Source organism: Cynara cardunculus, assembly GCF_001531365.2.
Source record: "Cynara cardunculus var. scolymus isolate 2C chromosome LG 13, CcrdV1, whole genome shotgun sequence".
NCBI lineage: Eukaryota > Viridiplantae > Streptophyta > Magnoliopsida > Asterales > Asteraceae > Cynara > Cynara cardunculus.
Window position 1 is genome coordinate 25,271,656 of NC_037540.1, and position 24,418 is coordinate 25,296,073.

Below are 24,418 nucleotides of genomic sequence, written 5' to 3' on the forward strand. Positions count from 1 at the left end.
TTGAATTATCATTTGGCGTTATAAATTGTTTTTGAACTTGTTATCTCATATTCATTGTTTAATTATTATTATCCGTTCACTGAGCATTAAGCTCAGCCGAGATTTTCTTGTCCTTGGCAGGTACATGACTTAGCAGGGATTTTGGGATGAGAGCTACGGAGATGACAATATTGAAGATAACCTATTAAGTCATACTTTTGTTAAACTTTTGATGACTAATGTAGACATGCTGGTATTTTGGGACCGTATTTTGAGACACGTTATCTCCGTTTGTGGTTATGTAATTATCTTTTGGTAAATTTTATTTGGAACTTATAACTCAGCAACATCATGGGATAGGGTGAGATTAAAACTAATCAACTGTCCATATCTCTTCTTATACTTCTCACCTTAACTCTTATTCTTACACGATTTATTCGTTTATATATAGGGAGAGGTTCAAAGGAGAATACCCTTGTTTTATGAACATGTGAGATAACCTCCAAATTATTTAACCCATAATCAAAATTAAAAGAAAATAATTAAGGATAGGCACGTGATTTCGTATTTATTTATAATTTTGGTGACTTCGTTATCCCTAAAATCGCGTATAGATAATATACTCACAAATCATTATCATAGCAAAATCACATCATGAACAGACAAACCGATGATTGTGGACGTTACCATCACTATTCACTAGTTTTCGATTATCACAATAAAATCACATAATTATCAGATCATTATAACAACAAAATCACATAATAAGAAGTCTCTGATTTATCAAAACATTATCACATTATTATCATAGCAAAATCAGATCATTATATATCTAGCATTATCACATCATCATCGATAACGGATGCATCGGCATAAGAAGTCTCTATTGATACGATCAACATTTAAAGGATAATGACTAATCTTAAGATAACATAAATTGTTGATAAATACTAACTTATTTTCATCCATTCTAATTTCTACCATCGGATAAATTCTTTGGAGGCATAGAAATGATGTTGCATTTTCGTAAAAACAAGGGTTTTCTCGTTTGATATATGTATGTATATATAGGAGCTTAATCAAATGAGAACTAGATAATTTAGAATAATTAATGTTATTTACTAAAATAAAACAAAGGGTAAATTAGTAAATTGTGTTTAATTATTCAATTTACTTTAATTAGTTTAATATTCCAATTTACTTTAATCAGTTTAATTATTTTAATATATGTATCTATACACACACACGGACACACAAGGGACCAAATCCGGTGGCATTCTCCGGCACTCACCACCATTATGATGATCTCCTCCGATCATCTTGTCTGACCAAGACGCTGTCTCCGATGATCGCCCACTAAACATCCACCTGTGAGTGGTACCACAGTTGGTATCACAGTGATCTCAAAGTTTACGTGGTGTGTTTTGGGTATCACATTGTATGTACTTTGGGTATCACATAATGTATCTTGGTTTATTTTGGATATCACATGGTATTCGTCAGAGGCCGGAGGTAGGAGAGAGAGAGGATAGATAAAAAATTCAAAATACCTAAAATGCCCTTTAATTATAATTTTAAGTCAAATTACCAAATATATTAGTTTCCGAATTTATTCATTGATTTGTGGTTGAGATTGGATCTCACAGTTATCACAAACTAATCAGTTCTCGCTTGAATGGACCCCTATATATATGTGTGTGGAGAGAGAGAGACAAGTTCATTTGAGAAGTGGTAAGTATTTGAGAAGTAAAGAAGTGATCATCCCTTTCATACAGTTAAGAATTGGGGTTTTGACTAGTCAAGCGAAAAGTAGAGAGGTAATTTCGTAACTTTTACGAATAGACGGCAAACAAGTGCATATGTGAACCTATAGTTCATATGTGAATCAGTTAATTGGTTCATATGTAAATCAATTAATTAGTTTATATGTGAATCAATTAAATAGTTCATATGTGGATTACACGGGTTCACATATATTTCATTTGTGAATCATACAGGTTCACATATAGTTCATATGTGAATCATACAGGTTCACATATGGACATGTTTTGCCGCTTATTTGAAAAAACTACGAAACTACCTTCTACCTTCTGCATAACATGAATTATCCGGTGATGCACAATCAAAGCCGCGAATCTTAACTAGATGAAGAGCTAAGATCACTTCTTTACTTTTCAAATACTTACTACTTCTCAAAAGAACTTATTACTATTATTATATGATTTGATTTGTTTAATTTTTTTTTAAATTAATTATATTAAATACGATTTAATTTTATTGTTTTATTGTAATGGTGAAAAAAGATATGATTTTAATGTAATTAAAATTTTAATTTAAACAAATCAAATGATAAAATCACATCTTATTTTATTGAGAGCGAATAAAGTTAGATATAGTTTTATCATTTGATTTGTTAAAATTAAAAAAACAATTATGTTAAAAATGTTTTAATTTTATTGTTCTTTTTCTATCATTGCAATAAACAATTTATTATTGATATTTTAACACCAAAATCATTGAAAACCATTAAAAAATGAACTCCAATTTTATCATCTTAAAATTAAAGTTTTCAGTTTTCATATTATTTTTCACTCAGAAACTCAAAATAAACTATTTAAATTTTAACCAAATGAAATATTCATACCTACTCTCATCCTTGTAACTTAAAATTGAAAAAATTCCTATATTATAAAGCTATTTGGTCCAAACTCTTTAAAACAAAATTTTAAGCATGTTATACTACTACTTAATGTTAGGATTTATTTATAAATCCAATAATAATTGTGGGCTTACATGTTATTATATAATTATATTACACTATTTAAGTAATAGGTTAATTATGTAATTAATTAAAGAGAGCTCATTAGAACCCAATTTGGTATGGACTTAATGAGAGGAAGTCCATTAGGTTATAATTACGGTTTAATGGGAACCCTAATTACAACTCTATATAAAGACGACTAGGGTTATGGTTCCCACACACTAAAATCAATACGTTCATTCTCTCCCCATTGGAAGAACATCAAGAATTTTGCGTTGAGGAAAGCCGTAATTTCGGATCTACGTTTCATACTCAAGCCTAACTAATGGAGACGGGTACACGTATTCTTATTTGCATGTTCTTAATAATTCATTGTGATAATCTTTGATTCAACAAGTGGTATCAGAGCCACGTTTTCACATTGAATTATTAGAAACAATTAGTTTTTTGTAGTATAATTGTTTCATGAGGTGAATCGTTTTGTTATGGGGATTTAAAAGGATTTTTTATTCTGTCGCCAATGATTCGAATGTATAAAAAAAACTTTTTTTTATTAGAGTAATCGTGTGAAACAATTTCGATGGATGAATTTTTTTAATGGATATCAATGGTTTGAGATTTCTGCCATCGTTTATTGTTCTTTAGATTCGTGATTATTATCGTTTTTTCGTTTCTCTAGAACTCAAGTTTGACAGCCATATATTGTATAAATTGTTTATATATATTTTGTGGTATCCATATAAATTCTTGTGATATTCATAATTTAGATCTTTTATATGTCTAGAACAACATTATATATTGGATGCTTATGTATTCATTACGTACCTTTCTTTTGGGTAAAACTGATTACTACTATGACAATTGTTATATTTTATTATTGTTATTCGTTGTTGTGAACGGAAAAGAAGTTTTTTTTGCTTAAGATAATTTCTTTCGTTCAATAAAGATTATGTTATGGCTTTCGGAGGATTTTGTTTGTTAGTTGGGCTATTAAGAAATAAATAATATTTCCCATTGAGATTAAGTGTAGATTGTTTGAAACATTAGCTTCGATGGAGTAAAATTATATCAAGATCTAAACTGTTTTATTATGTTTGCACATAATTGTCTTGTATTTTAAAATAAATTGATTGGCATAATATAGTTGCCAAAGTAACATCTGTTGTGACAATTAATTTATTTTAATGTATAAAGATGAGTATATTTGTTATTTATGCGAATAGTGATTGGCCCAAAGGAAAATTGTTATTTGGCCGGATAATTAATATATATGTGGTAATAAATATGTGATTATTATAAAGTTTTCCATGTGAGCAATGACCGGCCCAAAGGAAGGGTATTGTTTGACATGATTTATTTTTTAATATTTGATTACTACGTTGAGAGTACCACTTACAAGTTAATATTTTAGTCCAAAGATTAAATATTGATGTTGTGTTAGGTATCTTGTTAATGGGCCCACCAATGTTTCGAATTATTTATGTCATACATGCACGTATTTTTCTCCGATATGACATAGTTGCTAAACATGTTATTTGTTTTGTTTAATATACAGTTGCTAATGCTAATAATGTATCTGCTCAAATTGCTAGTATTCCTACTCTGACTGGGACGAATTATGTCATGTGAAAAGAGAGTGTGGAAGTTGTTCTCGGTTGCATGGATTTGGACCATGCACTTCGGATTGAGCGACCCATTTCCACTGCGGAAACCCATATACGGATAAAATTGAGAAGTGGGATCGCTCTAATTGCATGTGTCTAATGATCATGAAGCGATCTATTCCGAGCGAATTTAGGGGCTCTATCACTGAGAGCACTAATGCTAAGAAGTTCCTCATTGAAATTGAGCAATTTTTGCTAAAATGAAAAAAACAGAAGCGAGTAACACTTTGATGAAACTCGTCACTATGAGGTATAAAGAAAAGGGGAACATAAGGGAGTACATCATGGGAATGTCTAATCTCAATGGGAAACTCAAAGAAATAAAGTTAGAGCTTTCGGAAGACTTGCTCGTTCACTTGATTCTCTTATCACTTCCTACACAATTCGGACAATTTGTGGTGAGTTATAACACTCAAAAGGATAAATGGACTCTTAATGAGCTCATGTCACATCTTGTGCAAGAAGAAGAACGACTAAAGCGAGATAAGATAAAGAGTGCTCACTTGGCATCAACCTCTCAGGATAAGAAGGAAAAGAGAGCTAATGAAACTGTAGAAAAAGGGCCAAAGCAGAAAATGCATAAGAAGCAGGATAAGGAATTCACCTGCTACTTTTGCAAGAAAGCAGGACACATGAAGAATGAGTGTCCTAAGTATGCTGCTTGGCGAGAGAAACATGGTAAGACTCTCATTTTTGTTTGTTCTGAAGCTAATTTAGCTTCTGTACCTATGAATACTTGGTGGGTAGATTCTGGTGCTACTGCTCACATAAGTATGTCTATGCAGGGCTGCCTGTGGAGCCGACCACCAAATGATAATGAAAGATTTATATATGTGGGCGATGGCACTAAAGTTAGAGTTCAAGCTATTGGAACCTTTAGAATTTTATTAAAACTGGTGTTTATTTGGATTTAGTTGAAACTTTTGTTGCACCGTCATTTAGACGAAATTTGATTTCTGTTTCATGTTTGGACAAATTTGGTTATAATTGTTCTTTTAGCAACAATAAAGTTGGTTTCTATCTAAATTTGAAATTGGTTGGCACTGGTTCTTTAATTGATAAACTATACATGCTTGAGACTATTACTTTAGATAATGAAATTTTGCACTCTGTTGCTAAAGGTACTAAGCGAAAATTAAATGAGGATTTTGCCATCTTATGGCACAATCGTTTAGGACGTATATCTAAACAGAGAATTCAGAGGCTTGTTGATGAAAGAATCATTAATCCCTTAGATTTAACCTACTTTCAAGTATGTGTTGAATGTATAAAAGAGAAACAAACAAACTCAAGGAAATTAGGTTCCAATATAGCTACAAACACCTTAGAATTGATACATACCGATATATGCGGACCGTTCCCTACAACTTCTTGGAATGGTCAACGGTATTTTATCACATTCATAGATGATTACTCTAGATATGGATACCTATATTTGATACATGAGAAGTCTCAATCATTGGACGTATTTAAGGATTTCAAAGCCGAAGTTGAGTTACAATTAGGCAAGAAAATTAAGGCTGTCAAATCTGATCGCDGTGGTGAATAYTACGGCAGATATGACGGATCAGGAGAACAACGTCCATGACCATTTGCCATCTTCCTAAAGGAGTGTGGAATTGTCCCACAGTACACTATGTCATGTAAACCTAGCATGAATGGTGTAGCAGAAAGACGAAACTGAACTCTTAAAGACATGGTCAGAAGTATGATTAGTCATACTTCTTTACCTGAATCACTTTGGGGAGAGGCACTAAAGACTTCAGTTTACATCCTTAATCGGGTTCCATCAAAAGCAGTGACTAAAACCCCGTATGAGCTTTGGACTGGCAAGAAACCTAGTTTAAAGCACTTGCATGTTTGGGGATGTCCAGCTGAGGCAAGGGCTTTCAAGCCACTTGAAAAGAAATTGGACTCAAGAACAATTAGTTACTATTTTGTTGGATATGCATAACGTTCTCAGGGCTTTAAGTTTTACAATCCCACTACCAAATCCTTCTTTGAGACGGGAAACGCAAGGTTTCTTGAGGATGTTGAGTTTAGGGGGGAAGATAAAATAAGGAATGTTGTCTTTGAGGATGATGAAGCTCCAATTCAAGATGCTTTTATTCCCAACACTGTTGTTAGTTATGATAATGTTATTATACCTATCATTTCTCAAGATACAACTCCAGTTTAGGACACCAGTGTAGGTGTACCTCTAGTACAAGACAACACTGAAGTTCCTCCACCTGTTGAACAAACTCAACAAGCTCAAGAAGTGACGTTAAGGAGATCCACTAGAGAAAGAAGAAGTGCGATTCTGGATGATTATATCTTTTTTCTTCAAGAACATGAAGAAATAGGCATAAGGGAAGATGACCCAATCAACTTGGCAAAAGCCTTGTCTAGTTCGAATTCTCAAAAGTGGATTAATGCCATGGAAGATGAGCTGAAATACATGAAAGACAATGATGTTTGGGATCTTGTCGAGTTACCAAAAGGTGTGAAACCCATTGGTTGTAAATGGATATTTAAAACCAAGAAGGATTCAAAAGGTAACATCGAAAGATATAAAGCTCGTCTTGTCGCAAAAAGGATTCACTCAAAAGGAAGACATTGACTATAAAGAGATTTTCTCTCCGGTTTCAACGAAAGACTCTTTTAGGACAATTATGGCACTTGTAGCTCATTTGGATTTAGAGTTACACCAGATGGATGTAAAGATAGCGTTTCTCAATGGAAACATTGATGAGAYARTTTATATGGTGCAACCTGAAAACTTTGTGTCAGGAGATCCGAAGTCTATGGTGTGCAAATTAAAGAAATCCATCTATGGTCTCAAACAAGCATCCCGTCAATGGTATCTCAAATTTCATCAAGTGATCACCTCCTATGGTTATGAGGTGAATTTGGTGGAAKATTGTGTATATCATAAATTCAGTGGGAGTAAATTTATTTTTCTGATATTGTATGTTGATGACATACTAATTGCCACTAACGATTTGGCTTTATTGCATGACACCAAGAAATTTCTCACTAAAAWTTTCGAGATGAAGGATCTTGGTGATGCCTCTTTTGTATTAGGAATTCGAATTCTATGAGATCGTTCTCGTGGCATTCTAAGGTTATCACAAAAGAGTTATATTGATAAAGTCCTTGATAGATTTGGCATGCTAGATAGCAAATCAGGAGATACGCCCATAGCAAAAGGAGACAAGTTTAGTCTCAAACAATGCCCCAATAATGAACTTGATATAAAGGAAATGCAGAAGATTCCTTATGCCTCGGCTGTAGGAAGCCTTATGTATGCTCAAGTTTGTACTCGTCCTGACATAGATTTTATAGTGGGAGTTTTGGGCAGATACCTAAGTAACCCGGGAATGGATCATTGGAGAGCAGCCAAACGGGTCATGCGGTACTTAAAGAAAACAAGAGATTACATGCTCACATAAAGGAAATCGGACAAACTAGAGATCATTGGGTTTTCTGACTCCGATTTTGGTGGATGCCATGACACTGGACGATCTATATCGGGGTATGTTTTTATGCTGGCTGGAGGAGCCATTTCTTAGAAAAGTGTCAAACAAACACTTGTAGCTTCTTCAACCATGGCAGCAGAATTCATAGCTTGTTACGAGGCATCCAATCATGGAATATGGTTGCGAAATTTTGTCAYGGGGCWGYRTATAGTTGAGGGCATTGAAAGACCTCTAAAGTTATTCTGTGACAATAATTCAGCTGTGCTATATTCAAATAACAACAGGAGCTCTATAAAGTCGAAACATATAGATATAAAGTTTCTGGTTGTTAAAGAAAGAATCCAGAATGGTCAAATTATGATAGAACACATCGGGACAAACTCAATGCTTGCGGATCCACTAACCAAAGCCTTGGTGCCCAAGGTTTTTTCATGAGCATACTGCTAGCATGGGTGTTGTTTTGGATGACACTAAGGTTTAGTGGGAGTTTGTATTGGTGTTTTAAGTTATTAACAATAATTTGTTTATTTTATGCAGACTTCAGTTTATGGAATTTTTTTTATCATTCCTGAATATATGTAATTTTCTAATTTTTGTCTTATGTTTGGAATATTATATATATTGATCTCATAAGGACTAAAGTTGAACCAGTGATCTATGTCATTAGATATGTTGGTATGGTGACCATGGAAGGTTAATTTACATTATTGAAGTGACAAAAACCGCCATGATCTCATACGAACATAGAAGATGGACAAGATTGTACCTTAAAAGGTGTTCTAATTAAATAAATAGCATAAAGTCGCGCAATAAGGAAATTTAAATATAATTGATCAAGAATAACATATAGCCCAAGTGAGAGATTGTTGGGATTTATTTATAAATCCAATAATAATTGTGGGCTTACATGTTATTATATAATTATATTACGTTATTTAAGTAATGAACTAATTATGTGATTAATTAAAGAGAGCCCATTAGAACCCAATTTGGTATGGACTTAATGAGAGGAAGCCCATTAGGTTATAATTAGGGTTTAATGGGAACCCTAATTACAACTCTATATAAAGACGACAAGGGTTATGGTTCCCACACACCAAAATCAATACGTTCATTCTCTCCCCATTTGAAGAACATCAAGGATTTTGCGTTGAGGAAAGCTGTAATTTCGGATCTACGTTTCATACTCAAGCCTAACTAATGGAAACGGGTACGCGTATTCTTATTCGTATGTTCTTAATAATTCATTGTGATAATCTTTGATTCAACACTTAATACCATGTTACTTAAATTTCAAGTTTACAACTTATAATAACGTTGGTACAATTTAGTAAAACACCCTGTCATTTCATTCGTTCAAATCAAACTCATAACTAAAACCGTTCAAACCAAACTCATCCTCATCCGGTAACCTTATTGTTCGTTCATCCTCGATCATCCCTAAACAAGAAATTGAAATGGGCAAATAAAACTCATCGTTGAACAAGAAAGTGAACCATGGTACATAAATGTTATTGCTATACAATTTGTTGTTTTTCAAGTGATAACAAGAATTGATGTGTTTATACATCTTTTTTTGCTATTTTTTCGTATGTATTTTGCAAAGCTAAAGACAATGTCAAAAACAAATACATTAGCAGGAAACAAGGTTCAGATGTATCTCATGGGTACACAACTAGTAGTTATTTATTTAATTTGTTTTATATCTTTACTTTTTTATTTACACTCTATATAATCGCATATTAACTAAAATACATTAAAAAATCGTTCATTTTTTTACAAATTATATCATTATAATCGTCTTGTTAAAATATTCAAAATGAGTTCAACATCTAATATTTTTGGATTTAATCATATTATCAAATATAAAAATACGTGTGAATTATTTTTTAGAACTAAATTTTATATTCATTACATTTTTTTTGAAAGACAACCATATATTAAAATCAAATAAAAAAGAACAACCGAAAAAATAACCTTTTACAAGGCATAAAAAGTAGGGAAGCAACGAAACCCAAACAAAGCAACCCGCATACGATATTTATCTAATTTGTTTTATTATCCCTGCTTTTGATTTTTCATTTTGTAATTTTATCTTATTAATGTACACTAGAAAGGTACTCGTGTAATGCAACAAGATATCTTGATCTCAATTTTAATGTTCAGTTTTTATTCTTTGTCTCTATCGATATTATACCATTTTATGTGGTTTTGAGAAAGCGGTAATCTGAAATGGATGTTTATTTTGTATTTGATTATGTTTATCAGCAGTTAGTTACACAAATTTAAAAATGGATATTTGATTATGCATAATTGACCGAGTAAGTTGTATTAACATTCATGTCCTAATACATATATATTAAAAAGGGAAATTGACTCAAATAATCATTCTATCCATTCAAATTAGTTTCCTAGTTATTCATCTTCTGAGTTTACCCAAATGTTATTAAGTCCACAATATCCACATCCGCAATATTGCGGACCTGGCTACAAACAGAAAAAAAATTACCAGATTCAACTCAGATACACAATTGCGACGACCATGTGCACAATTACGACGACCAGGTCCGTAATTGCAATGGTACGGTACCACTTGTCAACCTGGTGAAATTTGATTTTGGGTCGTTTAATAATATACAAATGTGAATATTACAGAAGTAGTGATATTTGGGTAACCCCGAGAGAAGAATGGCCAGAGGACCAATTTAAATAGGTTGAATGGTTATTTGAGTCAATCTTTTTTGTTGAAAAGGTTAATAATAATAAATAAAAAAGTATAAGGTTAAAATAGAAAATCATGAAAGGGTTAAAAATGAAAATAAGATTAGATTGTTTTCTAATACAAAGGGGTATTAGAAAATTGAGCGGTTTTCTTAGGAGGGGTATCGTCAGGTATCGATAGAATTTACATTCAACATGGATTCCCTTTTCTCCTGACCCAAATCAAATTACAGAGCTTAAAGAGATCACGTCTCTCAGATCTGGATTCTTTGTTGTCTGGAAATTCCCCATGAAATCTCCTATTTCATCTCAATTTTCAATAAAATTCTTCATTCATTTGATCTGAATTACGCTTTTCGATCGGCAACCAGACAATCTCGGTTTGCATTTTGTTTTTCACGAATTTTTCAACGGCAATGTTGAGGTGTTCTTGCTATATTTTAAATTTACTACCATAATATAGGTTAATTCTTGATCATTTTTTTGATTTAGCTAATGATTTTTTGTGAATGAAATTGCTGCTTGCAGGATACATTATTTGATGGATGTGTTGGGATAAACCAGGTGCAACAAGCAATGTCAGGGGAAGCATCATCAAGCCAGATTGGTGAAAGGGAGGAGCGAAAAATTTGCGCAAACGGGGGTTGCGTACAAACAGAAACTATTGAAGCAAAGCTCGATGCGGGTAATTTCGACCAAGCGGAATCTGCTTTGCGTGAAGGTTTATCACTTAATTCTGAGGTTGGTATTTCACTGATATACCTGAAAAGTTGAACGTTTTGCTTTTTTGAATCTGTTGAATCATTAATTGATGTGGGGTTTAACTTGTACGGGAAAATATTCATATAAAAACCGTAACAATTTTGTATTCGTAAAGCACTTCGATTTTACATAGAACTTTGCAACAAAAGTTGAAACTTTTGTGAATCGTTGGTGGTGGGTCCTTTTTAAGTCTTAGAGGCTATGTTTGTCGACCTAGTCGATGGGGTATTTGTTAGCTAATAAGATAGCTGGTTGTCGATTAATTAATTACCTTATGATCAAAACCAACTACTAAATTAGTTAAAAATTGTAAATAACGAAAAATGATATCTTAAAAAGTTAGTCCATCACAACATTTTATAATACAAGTATAACAAACCAGTAATAATATAATATGTTAATTAATCCCAACTATAATACAAGTACAACAAATTTGTAATAATATAATAATATAATATGTCAATTAATAAACATGATAGTGAAAAAGATTAAATAATATAACAAGTTAACTGATTATTATTATTATATACTATATAAATTTTGGATATGTATAATCAAAACAAATTAAGAAAACATCTACGGTTAATTTATGATTTTAAATAATAATTACATATGATATGAATAAAAATAAACTTGATCAACCTCACATATCCTAATTAGTTAAGAACTTTTCACAAAATATAATTAATAATTAAATTAAATATTTTATTGAAATCATTTACACAATTTTATTATTTATGAAACAAAATAAATATAACTTTAACTTTTATGTAACTTACATAAACATTTATAAAATTGTTGTATTTATTTTTTGATGACTAAATATATTGAATAATAATTAAAAACAACAATAATATAAAAATAATTGATATGATTAATAATAATTTTAAATAATTAGTATTAATGTATAATGTATAATTAAAATTAGTTAATAATTTTCAATTAATATTAATTACTTTTAATCAGGGTTATAATTGGAAAAAGTGTAAAAACTATCCTTAACAGCTACTCCAAATAATGTTTCCATAAGCTAGCTTATAAGCTACTTTTTGCACATTCAAACAGAGCTTTTGAAATAAGCTCAAAAAATAGCTATCTTATGTCGGCCAAACATGGCTTTAATGAAGAATGATCCCTTGCAAAGGTGCGAATATTTTCTAAATGGACTTTGACCTTTTCACAACCTCTCATTGTGAAAGTGATTATGTTAATCATGTTAGATCACTAATATTATATATATGGGGAAATGATTGAGTACTGTAGATGTATAAAGGATTATCTTATTCATGTTAGATCACTAATATTATATTATGTTAATGATGTGCTAAGATCATCAAGTTGTTAGTTTGAGAATCAATCTGAATTTATTACTTCTTTTGTCCCTACACAAGTTACTTTTGAAGTCAAACTTGTTCCTTCTAAATGCTTAATGATTTCTTGCAAATCAACACTCCTGTTGTCCTACTACTAATACTTGGTATAAGGTATATATGTACTTATTATGGTTTATGAAAAGTTAAGATTCATATCAATGCTGAAGATACATATTAGCCATTTGACTTAAAATCACTAGTCAAAGTGTCTCTCTTATATTATGGAATTGGGCTATACGCATGTCGATAATTTGTTGTATTTCAATACTAAAGCTTTTGTGTGGATGCTTGGATTGGAACCACAAGAGGTTGTGGAAAGGGCTTCTTTGAGTAGTCATCCTGAAACAAAATAACCGAAGACTAAGATAAAAAACCATGAATCAGTATATGAGAACAGTTTTGCATTTCAATTGGAAATTTGCTAGCACTTCAAAGAAACATAAAAATAAGTGTTAGTAAAGGGTGCATTTCCCGATTAACCCCCTTAAAAGAGAGAGAAAACGAAAGAATATGTTATGGCGGGTTGGTTTGATCTAATTCAGTAATTGTTTAAAAGTATAAAAAAATAGTGTCATTATATGAGTTAAGATGGAGACACATGCCATTAGACAATGAATTTCTTCGACAGCAATTGTAGCTCTATTTAGGCTTTTGATACTTTGTTATGTAGAGGCAGGTTCAAACGAGAAGCTAAACATTTTGCAAGAAGGCGAGAAGTTTCAATATCATATATGATTACACGCACGATACACGAGCTTAATCATATATGATTAAACACATGTTGCCTTTTTTTTTTGAAAGGAATTACTCCTGGCAATATTATAAAAGACGGAAAAAAGAAGTTTACAAGCGTTCCAAAACAGATCCCAAGAAAACAACCTCAAAACAGTAAAACTTGGTAACAGCATACCAAGCAACAGTCAGCCAAAAAAAGGCATAATGAGATGACACCTAAAAGTTAAAACACATGTTGCATTGACAACACATAGACGTTTAATCATATATGATTAAATACACCAAAAGTAGTGTAATCATATATGGTATTGAAACTTCTTGTCTTCTCGCAAAATGTTTAACTTATCGCATGATCCTTACTCTTATTATGTAATCATCAGTTTTCCTCGGAAATTAGATATATTCTTCTCACTTCTGAGACTAAAAGTAATATGTTTGACATTCAAAGTCAAAGTAAAACGATGGATGAATTGAGGATCTAGATCACTATTTTATGATCTTTTCTGTAACAAAAGTATACACATTTCACTTCTTGTTGATCAATTGAGGATCTTTAGAAAGGTGTATTATCAATCAAATTTCATGTCAGCTATGTCACTATTCTCTGTAAACAGTATTTTTATGCTTAATTCTTTTGAATTCAGGGGAAGAAACAAAAGCTTATGTTGAATATTGTATAATAATTTGCCACCATCTCAGAAAGATAAAAGGCAATTTTTCATTGTCACACTTCAAAGCAGAATGCTTATTTACTTCGAGACCTAACGAGGATAGTGAAGAATATGTGAGCAAAAAGTGCATTGTGTCATCTGTTTTCACAATACCTGCCTTTTGGGTGCTAATAATTTCTTAATTCAATACTCTTTTTTGGGTTGCTTCTCCAACGTAAAACAGCATTAAATATAAATTTTTTGAGCTCATGATTCAGTACATTGGGCACTTATAGCTTATTATTATATCTTCTGCGACTACCCCAAAGGTGTGTATGTATATGTGTGTGTAATACTAACTAAATTCTGTTATAATGTCTTGGTGTTAAACTACTAATGAATTTCTAACATCTGATGTGTGTAATTATTTTATGTTGAATAAACTGTAGGAAGCAAGAGCTCTTCTTGGAAGATTGGAATATCAAAGAGGAAATGTGGAAGCTGCCCTTCGAGTATTTGAAGGTATTGATCTTCAAGCTGCTATACAGCGGCTGCAATCGTGTTCGACAGAAAAAATATCTAAAAAAGGACGTGCTGGCCCACAACAGGGTGCCAATCTGGTGCTTGAAGCCATATATTTGAAGACCAAGTCACTTCAAAAACTTAACAAGATAACCGGTATGAGCTCTCAAACAGTACATTTCTACATTGAATGAAGATTTAGTATTCTCCACTATTTCATGTTTTAGTTAGGGAAGATTTCTCTCTAAAATGGGTTCTCCCTCCATCCCATGAAAATTTGTAGTTAAGTGTTTGGAATACCCTCCAACAATGGTAAAATAAGGGGAAATCTCATGGAGCAAAATGAAAATTTTAAATTACCTAATAATGATGAAGATGGGCAAATAGGTACTTTTAACTTGTAGATTTGCCCAAAAAATAAACGTTGCAATCAATACGATTCATCCCAAATGCAATTGTCACAATTTTGGATTAGATGGAGGGAGCAAATCGACTTCTTCTTTTTCCAACAATACTTTTTCTATGGAAATAACGGAATGGTATTGACTTTTTGAAATTACTCGTCAATGTATGATACCTGTATATAATGCAAAAGTAAATTGTTGCAATTATCTGAATTCTGTACTAAAGGAATATGTCTAATTTAATTAAGTAAAAAGATGTTTTAAAATCAAACAGTATTAGAAATATTATCAAGGAACGTTTCTTATCTTACAACCACCAATAATTCACTTCTGGTCTTGATTTGACAAATGGTCAGCTGATCAACCAGGTGTGCTTTTTTATAACAAAATGAGCTTCTACCAGTGAAAGTAACGTGGATTTCTTTTATCATTATTTGTAGATGCTGCTGAAGAGTGTAAGAAAGTGCTTGATGGAGTAGAGAAGATATTCCCACAAGGGATTCCAGATGTTTTTGTAGAAACTAAATTACAAGAGACAATTAGCCGAGCTGTTGAGCTCCTTCCAGAATTATGGAAACAAGCAGGTTGCTACCCTGAAGCAATTTCTTCTTATCGACGTACCCTCCTCAGTCAATGGAATCTTGACAATGAATGTTGTGCTCGAATTCAGAATAAGTTTGCAGTATTTTTGCTGTATAGTGGTGTTGAGGCAGGAACTCCCAGTACAGCTACACATGTTGATGGTACTTATGTGCCAAAAAACAATTTGGAAGAAGCAATTCTACTTCTAATGATTTGCATGCGAAAATTCTCGCTTGGGAAGGCTAAGTGGGACCCGACAGTTATAGAGCACCTCACATTTGCTCTATCTCTTTGCAGCCAAACTCCAGTTTTAGCAAAGCAATTTGAAGAGGTCACACCTGGAGTAATCCATCGTGTGGACCTTTGGAAAACATTGGCTCTTTGCTTTAGTGGGGCAGGAGAGAGAAAACTCGCTTTCGATTTGTTGAAAAAAGCGCTTCACCCACATGAAAGGCCAGATGATATAACGTCGTTGCTATTGGTTTCTAAAATATGCAGCGAAGAAGGCCTTCTTGCTGCGCAGGGAATTGAGTACGCGCAAAGGGCGGTAAATAATTGTAAAAAAAGAAACAAACATTTAGAAGGTGTATGCCTTCGAGTATTAGGCCTCTGTTTGGGTAAACAGGCGAGTGTTTCTGCCTCAGACCACGAAAGATCACGACTTCAATCAGAAGCATTGAAATCGTTAGATGAAGCGGTTGGATTGGAGCCTGAAAACTTGGATCTAATTTTTGAGCTTGCAATACAGTATGCAATGCAGAGGAACTTGAATAACGCTTTACGATTAGCAAAGAAGTATATTGATGCAACTGGTGGGTCCATGTTACGTGGTTGGAGACTGCTCGCTTTGATTTTATCTGCGCAACAACGGTTTCAAGAAGCTGAGGTGGTCACTGATGCTGCTTTAGATGAAACAGCAAAGTGGGATCAAGGACCTCTTTTGAGGATGAAAGCAAAACTGAGAATCTCGCAGTCACGACATTTGGATGCAATTGAAACTTATCGCCACCTACTTGCATTGATTCAAGCCCAAAAGAAATCTCATGGGCCACTTCAAAGTACACACCAGGTTAGCTTTCGTTATCATTTTTATTTATTTATTTCTTGTTTCTTATCAAAGAATTTATGTATTCATTTACTATCGTAGATTGAAGATGACAGAGTAAACGAGTATGAAGTTTGGCAGGGTCTGGCGAATCTATATTCTAGCCTTTCACGTTGGAAAGATGCAGAGATATGCTTGGGGAAAGCTAGAGCCATCATAGAATGCTCATCGGAGACACTACATACTGAGGGTAAGATCCAATGCTGTACTGCACTTAGATTTATATATGAAAATTAAGTTGATGTTTTAGTAAGCCAAGGTTCTCTTGGAAAATCGATGCTAAATTAACCAATAAAATATGTCCCCCCTCCTTTATGGGGGTGAGAAAATCTCCAATGGGTGAAAAACACAAGTCTTTGGAGCTTGGACTTTATATGCATCAAGTATTAGGGTCAGAAAGAAGAGTATCAATATATTGAAGACACACACATACATATACATAGACACAATTACATATATGTGTATTAATTGCGTAGGTATACATATATTTATATACATTGGATGAGAGAATCAAGTCTCTTTAGTTTCCATAACATTCCCATCAAGCTAGAGCATAGATAGATATTAATCATGTCCAACTTGTTACAAATGTAATTAATATGTCTCATTTACTGCTTTCGTAAACATGTCTTCTAACTTATCTTTTTTTCAAGCATATCATATTGTAATGAATCCTTCTTCAATTTTGTCATGGACGAAGTGATAATCAATTTCAGTATGTTTAGTTTATTCATGAAAGAGATGATTTGAAGCGATATGAAGAGCTGCCTCATTATTACAACAAAGTTTTGTCAGAAGTGTAAGTGCATGGCCAATCTCTTTTGTTGATGTATCTATACTATGTCACATTACCAAATCAGCCATTGCTCTGTACTCAGATCTAGCTGATTTATTTCTTACTTTTACCCCCAACAAAACTCAATATCCTTAGGTAGATCTTCTATCATCCTTTCATCCATCCTAAATTGCATCCAAAAAACTTCAATTAGAGTAGTGAAACGTTCTACTTTAGCATGCATGGCGCCCATAGAGCAATCTTCGTCTTGGTATGCCTTTAACATAGCAGAGAATTTGTTCTAAAAGGGCTCAATGGTTAATTGGAGTAGAAATAAATCAATTGACAACACTAAGTGCAAATGCAATGTCAAGTCGGGTTACTGTATGGTAATTCAACTTTCCGATAAGTCGCCTATACATCTCAGGATCATGAAATGGTTCTCCATCATCCTTTCTCGTGTATACATTGGGATTTTTCTGAGTGCAACATGGTTCAGCCCCCAATATTCCCGGTTTGTTTTGAAGATCAAGAACGTGATTCCTTCGAATTAAGATCTCCTTTAGGTTCCTCATGATCTCTACTCTTAGTAAATATTTAAGTGCTCCGAACTCCCAAATTCTTTGTTTGAAAGTGAGACTGAAAAAATGTGCTTAAGTTTTTATGAGCCTTGTCCATCGCTTTTGGTAACTACATCATCAACATATACCACAAGTAGGATCACACCATATTTAGATTGTCATCTAGAATATTGTATGATTGAACTTGCACTTCTCCATTCCATATTTCAAAATAACTTGCCAAACCATGCTTGAGGACTCTGTTTAAGCCATACAAGGATTTCTGAATGTGACATACTTTCTCATACTCCCCCTGAGCAACGAATCAAGTAGCTTGCTTCATATATACCTACTCTTGAAGAGAACCATGTAGAAAAGCATTTTTGATATCGAGTTGATGTAAGGGCAATGTAGTGGCCGATCAAGGTTCCCTGCCAATGGAACACCTAATCAAAGAGATGTGAGTTTAGCAAGCGGACAGAAAGTGTTGAAGTAGTCAACCATATTGTTGAGTATATCCCTCTTAGCAACAAGACCAGCTTTAAGTCGAGCCACAAAGATCTGGGTGAAACTCAACTGTAAACTCCCATTTACACTTGATTGCCTTTTTGTCAATAGGAAAAAACACCAATGCCTAAGTATCAATATGATCAAAAGCATCATCTCCTCAATCATAGCAGCACACCATCCTGAATGAGCCAATGGTTCACTGGTAGTTGTAGGAATGAGTAGAGAATCCATTTTGGTAACAAAAGAACAAGAAGAGGTACACAGTTGAGCATATGGAAAAAAAGAAGCAACAGGTTACGTAAAAGTAGATGGACCTTTTTGAAGGGCAGTAGGTATATAAGACGTTGTATAGGAGTATGAGAACTAGGTGGATTTGCCGACGAATGAGGTAAAAGATTGAAAGATTGGGGTATGTTGTAGAATGATGCCGCCTGTGATATACTTAAACAATAGATGGCCCCGTTAGGCTCCGAAGAATGCTTAGGAAAAGTTGCATGGGGAAGATTCGTAGAATGCTTGGCAGTAGGTGCAAGGTCGGGTATCATATAAATTATCAAATCATCATCTTCCCCCTCTTACTAGTGATCAACATATGAAACAAAGATATATTTCATGGAAGATGAGATCTCAGGAGACAACATAACAGCTAAGTTTAGGAGAGAAGCATTGGTGTCCTTTTATATCCTAGGATGACGCACTTGTGAGATTTTGGATCTTGCTTGGTTATATAAAATCTAGTATCTCGAGTGCAGGTACTACCAAAGATCATAAGTTCAACAGGAAATAAAGGTTTTGTGGGGAAGTACTGAAAAACGGGCATCATCACCAATAACTACCAAGGGCATCTGATTTATAAGCAAGCAAGGTTTTGGGACAACCATTTAAAATAGAAGTGCTCAAGCAAGCTCAAGAAGGCGACAATTTTGCATTCGACAATCCTGAATTGACCTAGGGTGTCAACACAAGATGACCCATGAAGAATGTCATTTTGAAGCATATAAGATTGAAAAGACTTTTAGAGATGTTTGTTTGGCATCATCACTACATAAGGGAAATACCGTGGCATATATGTTTGAAATAGATACCATTTTGAGAGAGTTAAATAAGCACTATCTCGTTGAAAAGTTCTATCCAAATTGTATTTTTATTTCAGAATAAAAATATGTGATACTGCAGAATGGTGTTTCATTAAATATAACCAAGCAACACAAGAATAGTCATCAACAAAGATAATAAAATACTTTAAAATTGTTTTAGATGTAGCAGGACTCAGATCCCAAACATCATAATGGACCAACTCAAAAGAGGATGCATCACATGTATCGACTCTTAGACCTAAATGAAAATGATGGTGTTCGGCAAATTGACAAGTCACATTGTAAAGATGACAAATGAAAAAATTGGGGACAGAGTTTTTCAAATTCTGGAGAGATCGATGACCTAGCCAACGATGCACCTCAAATAGAGATATAGCTGACTTGGAGCATACCATGGACCTTGGTGCCCGAGGCTCAAATATGTAGAGGCCATTAGAATTCCGTCCATTCTCATGTAAATCCAATATCTTACATTAACCCCACACTCTCCTATCAACTTCTGGTCCATATTTTGAACCTCAAGAACTCTTTCGTTTTCTTATGAAGCTCCATAGTCAACATCCATATACCTTAGAATTCTCATATACCGTGTAAACCAAATTCCTAAGGGTTGATATATGCATATATATGAAGAACATTATGACCATCAAAAGTGAACTCTTCCATTTCAAGAGGAAAACAATCATTTGAATGTGAAGGGCAACAGGATTTTGATCCCACAAGTCTAAAGGACTTCATGGTTGACTCATGGTAAAAAGGTCAGGGCTCAATTATGTTTAAGATTGTCTCAAACCATAGAAAGCGAAACTTAAGCATCCAATAGAACACGAGCATTTTAGGGCTGTTTGGCTGGTTTTCCATTAACTCCTGGATGGATAAACTTGTCTGTATAGATTGGGAATTTTTTGTATGGGAGGGTTTTTTCGTAGGTGGAAGGAGTGTGTTTTTTTAACTAAGATGGGGTAGGTTCCGAAAAAACTTGGCTTTCTGCATAAAGCTCCTCCCTAGAAGCTTACTGAATAAGCCACTTGACCGAATAAGCTGTGAGTCCCATTAAGCTCATTAAGCCGCTAACAGAAAGGCCCTTGGTCAATCTCAATGCCAAGATCGCCTATTCATTTTTTGTTGAACTTGTACTATCTGTGTAAGATTCCTCATGAAGAACTCATGTTCATATTATAAGCATCATTCTTATTTGGGGAAAGTCAAACTAATGGATTTAGTTGACATTTATTAGCCCAACAGTGAAAGTTTGTCTTTTAACTTGTTAAGGAACCTTACGAGTTACTGGGTTTCTACTATATGAGATCATGTTCAAGTTTGCCTGTAATCAAGTTTACTGGATCAAAAGAGCAAATTGATCCATTTTCTCTTATCTAATTTTACTCGTACAAATTGAGGTTGACTGGAGAGATCAGTAAGATGTTCGGGAACACTGCTGTGTTTCTGGAGGCATTGCTCTAGGAGAGAGAATACACACCAAACATACAAAATCGAGTTTATAAGATGCCTAAATTGTTTAATTATTTTAATAGAGTGCCTTATTGTACTTAAGTTAATAGGACCAAAAAATAAAGTGTTCTATCTAAAAAATATTGCAATAAGTTTATAGGACGCTTTTGGATGTCATAACAAGTTTTTTAGGAGTACTTTAAAATTAAGTGTCGTATTAACTATTTTATAGGAGACTATTTGAAAAAGTATCCTATAAACACAATGGTGCAATAAAAAGAAGGGTTTATATAGCACTTATCAAAAGTGTCTTATAAAATAGGTAATACGATACTTTATTTTAAAAAGGTCCTAAAAACTTGTGAAGACCTTTGAAAGCATCATATAAACTTATTGTAGAACTTTTAGATAGAACGCTTTATCTTTTAGTCCTACAAGACACTCTATTAGGACACTTAAAACACTTTAGGGTTGTAGCGACTCCATTTTTAAGTAGCAATGAAGAAGAATGAAACAATACATAATTAAGTGCTTGGATAATACTTCTGTTTCCTAGATAACAGATTTGTAAACAAACAGGACACCCTTGAGATTTAAAATCGAGCTTATTAAAAGTTGATGTAAAATTCATCAACTGGCTCATCCTTGCTGTTGCTGTAACCACAAAGTTGGTCTTAGTGGCTTTTTTAGCCTTTTTATTTGAACCTCCTTTATATATAGATAGATAGAGAGAGAGGGGTGAAATCAAGTAAAATGATGCAAATGTTATAAACCCGTGAAAACTAATCCCAACCTTTCAATTTGTTTCATTTTAAGCTAGGATTCATGGTGTTTCACATGCTTTGTTCTTGTGTGTGTTTTACATATGAAACATATTTACATTTTTAGTTTCATATGTGAAACAATACTCTATTGTAACATCTTTATGGTTTTCATTTGATTTTTTTCCATATATATCATAGAATACTTCCCATGCCACAATCTGCAAGTATCTGGAATTAAAATAAAGATGACATCATTATAGAGAAATAGTTATCTCACCATGTGTTGTGCACTTTCTTTGAAGCTTACTCATTGACTTTTTGAATGCAGAAGTGGACCTTAAGGTCAAATAAATAACTTTGAACTTCAAAGTATATGAATTATGTAAAACAACGAGAAACTCCATACTATAATCTAAATACTATATTCAAGCATTGATTGATGTTACAAGTAGGAATTACTGATTACTTTTATCAAAATCCATACCCGTTTCTAAATGACATTCAGTATGATAAAGCTGATTGTGTGAATTAATCTGTCTCTATGGATTGGGGTGGGGTTTTTTTGGAGGGTCTTCTTATAAATAAATGAGCGTGTTTTTTAATTGAAAGGGAAGGGGCAAGTTTGGAAAACTTGGCTTTCTGCATAAAGCTTCCCCCCTCGGGAAGCTTACTAAATGAGCCACTTTCTATATTATTAAGCTACTACCAAATAGTCATGTATCATTGACCAAATAAGTTGCGAGTCTCATTAAGCTCCTTAAGCTGTTAACAAACAAGCCATTTTAAGAGATCAATTGTCTTCTTGTTTTAGTTGTATATCTCTTGGACTGCTAGGCAACATATAATCTTCAGCATTCAATCATGAACGTACGCTTTTCATATGTTCTGTATTCAGTAATTAATTTTTAGAATCTTTAAAATCATTTCATATTAGTGCTTACCTAAGCTTTCTAGTAAAAATGTATCTGAGCCGGCTCTAGTTCAAGTTAAAATTTGACAAGCTTCAAGCCGAGCTAAAGTAAGATGGATCGGCTTGAAGCAGAATTTTACGTAGAGTTTGGTCACATAGCTGGCTAGCTCGTGTCGAGATCCTAGCTAGTTGGCTTAAAAAGTCTTTTAGGCTCTACAAATTTCTTTCTTTTGAAGTAGAAATAGGTAGGAAGCAATCACTTTGACTTGAAGGGGAACTTTGATTATTAGAAGGAGGACATCCAGGAATTGAAGTCTTATTTGATGTACTAGGTTTCAACATCTACATTCAAACCGGTTTTTCCCTTTGTCGTCCAACGTAACATATATTCCAAGTTTTTGTATCGTGTATACTTAAAATATATGTTTTTTCAAGTATATATAATATTATATGCATCAAATATTCACACACTCATTATCTTTACTGAGATTTGAATCCTTGACCTTTTGGGACGCCGTCAGGTACCACTGGACCAAATGATCCATTGGGATCACAATTCAAATACTTGTGTAATAATAATTGAATTTCAACTTGTTTTTTTGATGTGGAAATTATTTTGTGCCAACCATCGAAAAAAATTTATAGATTCGTCTCTTAACAGATATTCGTCTGTGTGGGATTTATATGGATCTTGTTTGTGTTGTTAAATCTTTTATTTGCTTTCATATCGACAAACCTAATCATATATCCTTGATCTTCTTTTTACTATGTTAGGCACGATTTACCAAAGACGTGGTGAAATTGACGACGCTTTGGCTGCCTACGTTAATGCTCTACTAGTCGAGCCAAATTACGTACCTTCAAAGATCAGTATCGGGTCTATTATGTCATCACGAGGCTTACCCATGTTGCCGGTCGCTAGAACCTTGCTCTCAGACGCACTACGGCTAGAACCCACCAACCGTATGGCATGGCTTCACTTGGGATTTGTTCATAAACTCGATGGCCGTTTGTCTGATGCCATAGACAGTTTTCAGGCAGCCTCAATGCTCGAAGAATCAGATCCTATCGAGAGCTTCAGCTCGATTCTTTGAATACCATATTTCCGTTCTAATTAAAAGGTTTAATCGTTCATTCTTTTATTCTTTTCGATTTTGCAGCGTTGGTGACGTTTATTTATTGATTGTATTATGCTGTGTGGGACGTAGATTATGTGTTGTGTGGTCATGAGAGAACTCGAACTTAAGTTTCGAAGATAGAAAGAAGACCTCAAGGAGATATGTATATGAACTTGTGTTATCAACGGTGTCAAACTTCTCGTTAACATTTTGATTTCTTTTAAATAATTATTGGGGTTTATGAAGATAATAGTCAGACAAATCTTTCAGCAATGACTTGAACTTGTGAACATTTGGGAAAATGAATTTACCAGTTGAGCTACCCGTAACGAACATTTGAATATTGGTTTGGCTGGTTTAGTTAGGGCGTGTTTATTAACAGTTTAATGAGCTTAATAAGACTTACAACTTTTTCAATCAGCTACACTGTTTGTTGGTGACTTAATAATATAATAAGTGGCTCATATAACAAAGTTTCCAAGAGTAAGCTTTATATAGAAAGTCAAGTTTTTT

At 33.6% G+C, this 24,418-nt stretch overlaps 1 protein-coding gene across 1 annotated transcript; it reads left to right on the top strand.

Moving 5' to 3' along the window:
- Positions 1-10,759: 10,759 nt before the first annotated feature.
- On the top strand, positions 10,760-24,056 carry LOC112525742 (protein NPG1). The gene is made up of 6 exons (XM_025135987.1): positions 10,760-11,010; positions 11,115-11,327; positions 14,556-14,784; positions 15,473-16,683; positions 16,762-16,909; positions 23,562-24,056. Exons 2-6 carry the CDS (start codon positions 11,163-11,165, stop codon positions 23,879-23,881), a joined length of 2,073 nt encoding a protein of 690 aa, XP_024991755.1. The 5' UTR covers positions 10,760-11,010; positions 11,115-11,162; the 3' UTR covers positions 23,882-24,056.
- Positions 24,057-24,418: the final 362 nt, after the last annotated feature.

Bases quoted from the DNA above. Each gene is read 5' to 3' on its own strand.
- LOC112525742 (XM_025135987.1), top strand. From the start codon at position 11,163: ATGTCAGGGGAAGCATCATCAAGCCAGATTGGTGAAAGGGAGGAGCGA. The intron at 11,328-14,555 runs GTTGGTATTTCA...AATAAACTGTAG, and splicing joins GTTTATCACTTAATTCTGAG to GAAGCAAGAGCTCTTCTTGG. The intron at 16,910-23,561 runs GTAAGATCCAAT...TTACTATGTTAG, and splicing joins GGAGACACTACATACTGAGG to GCACGATTTACCAAAGACGT.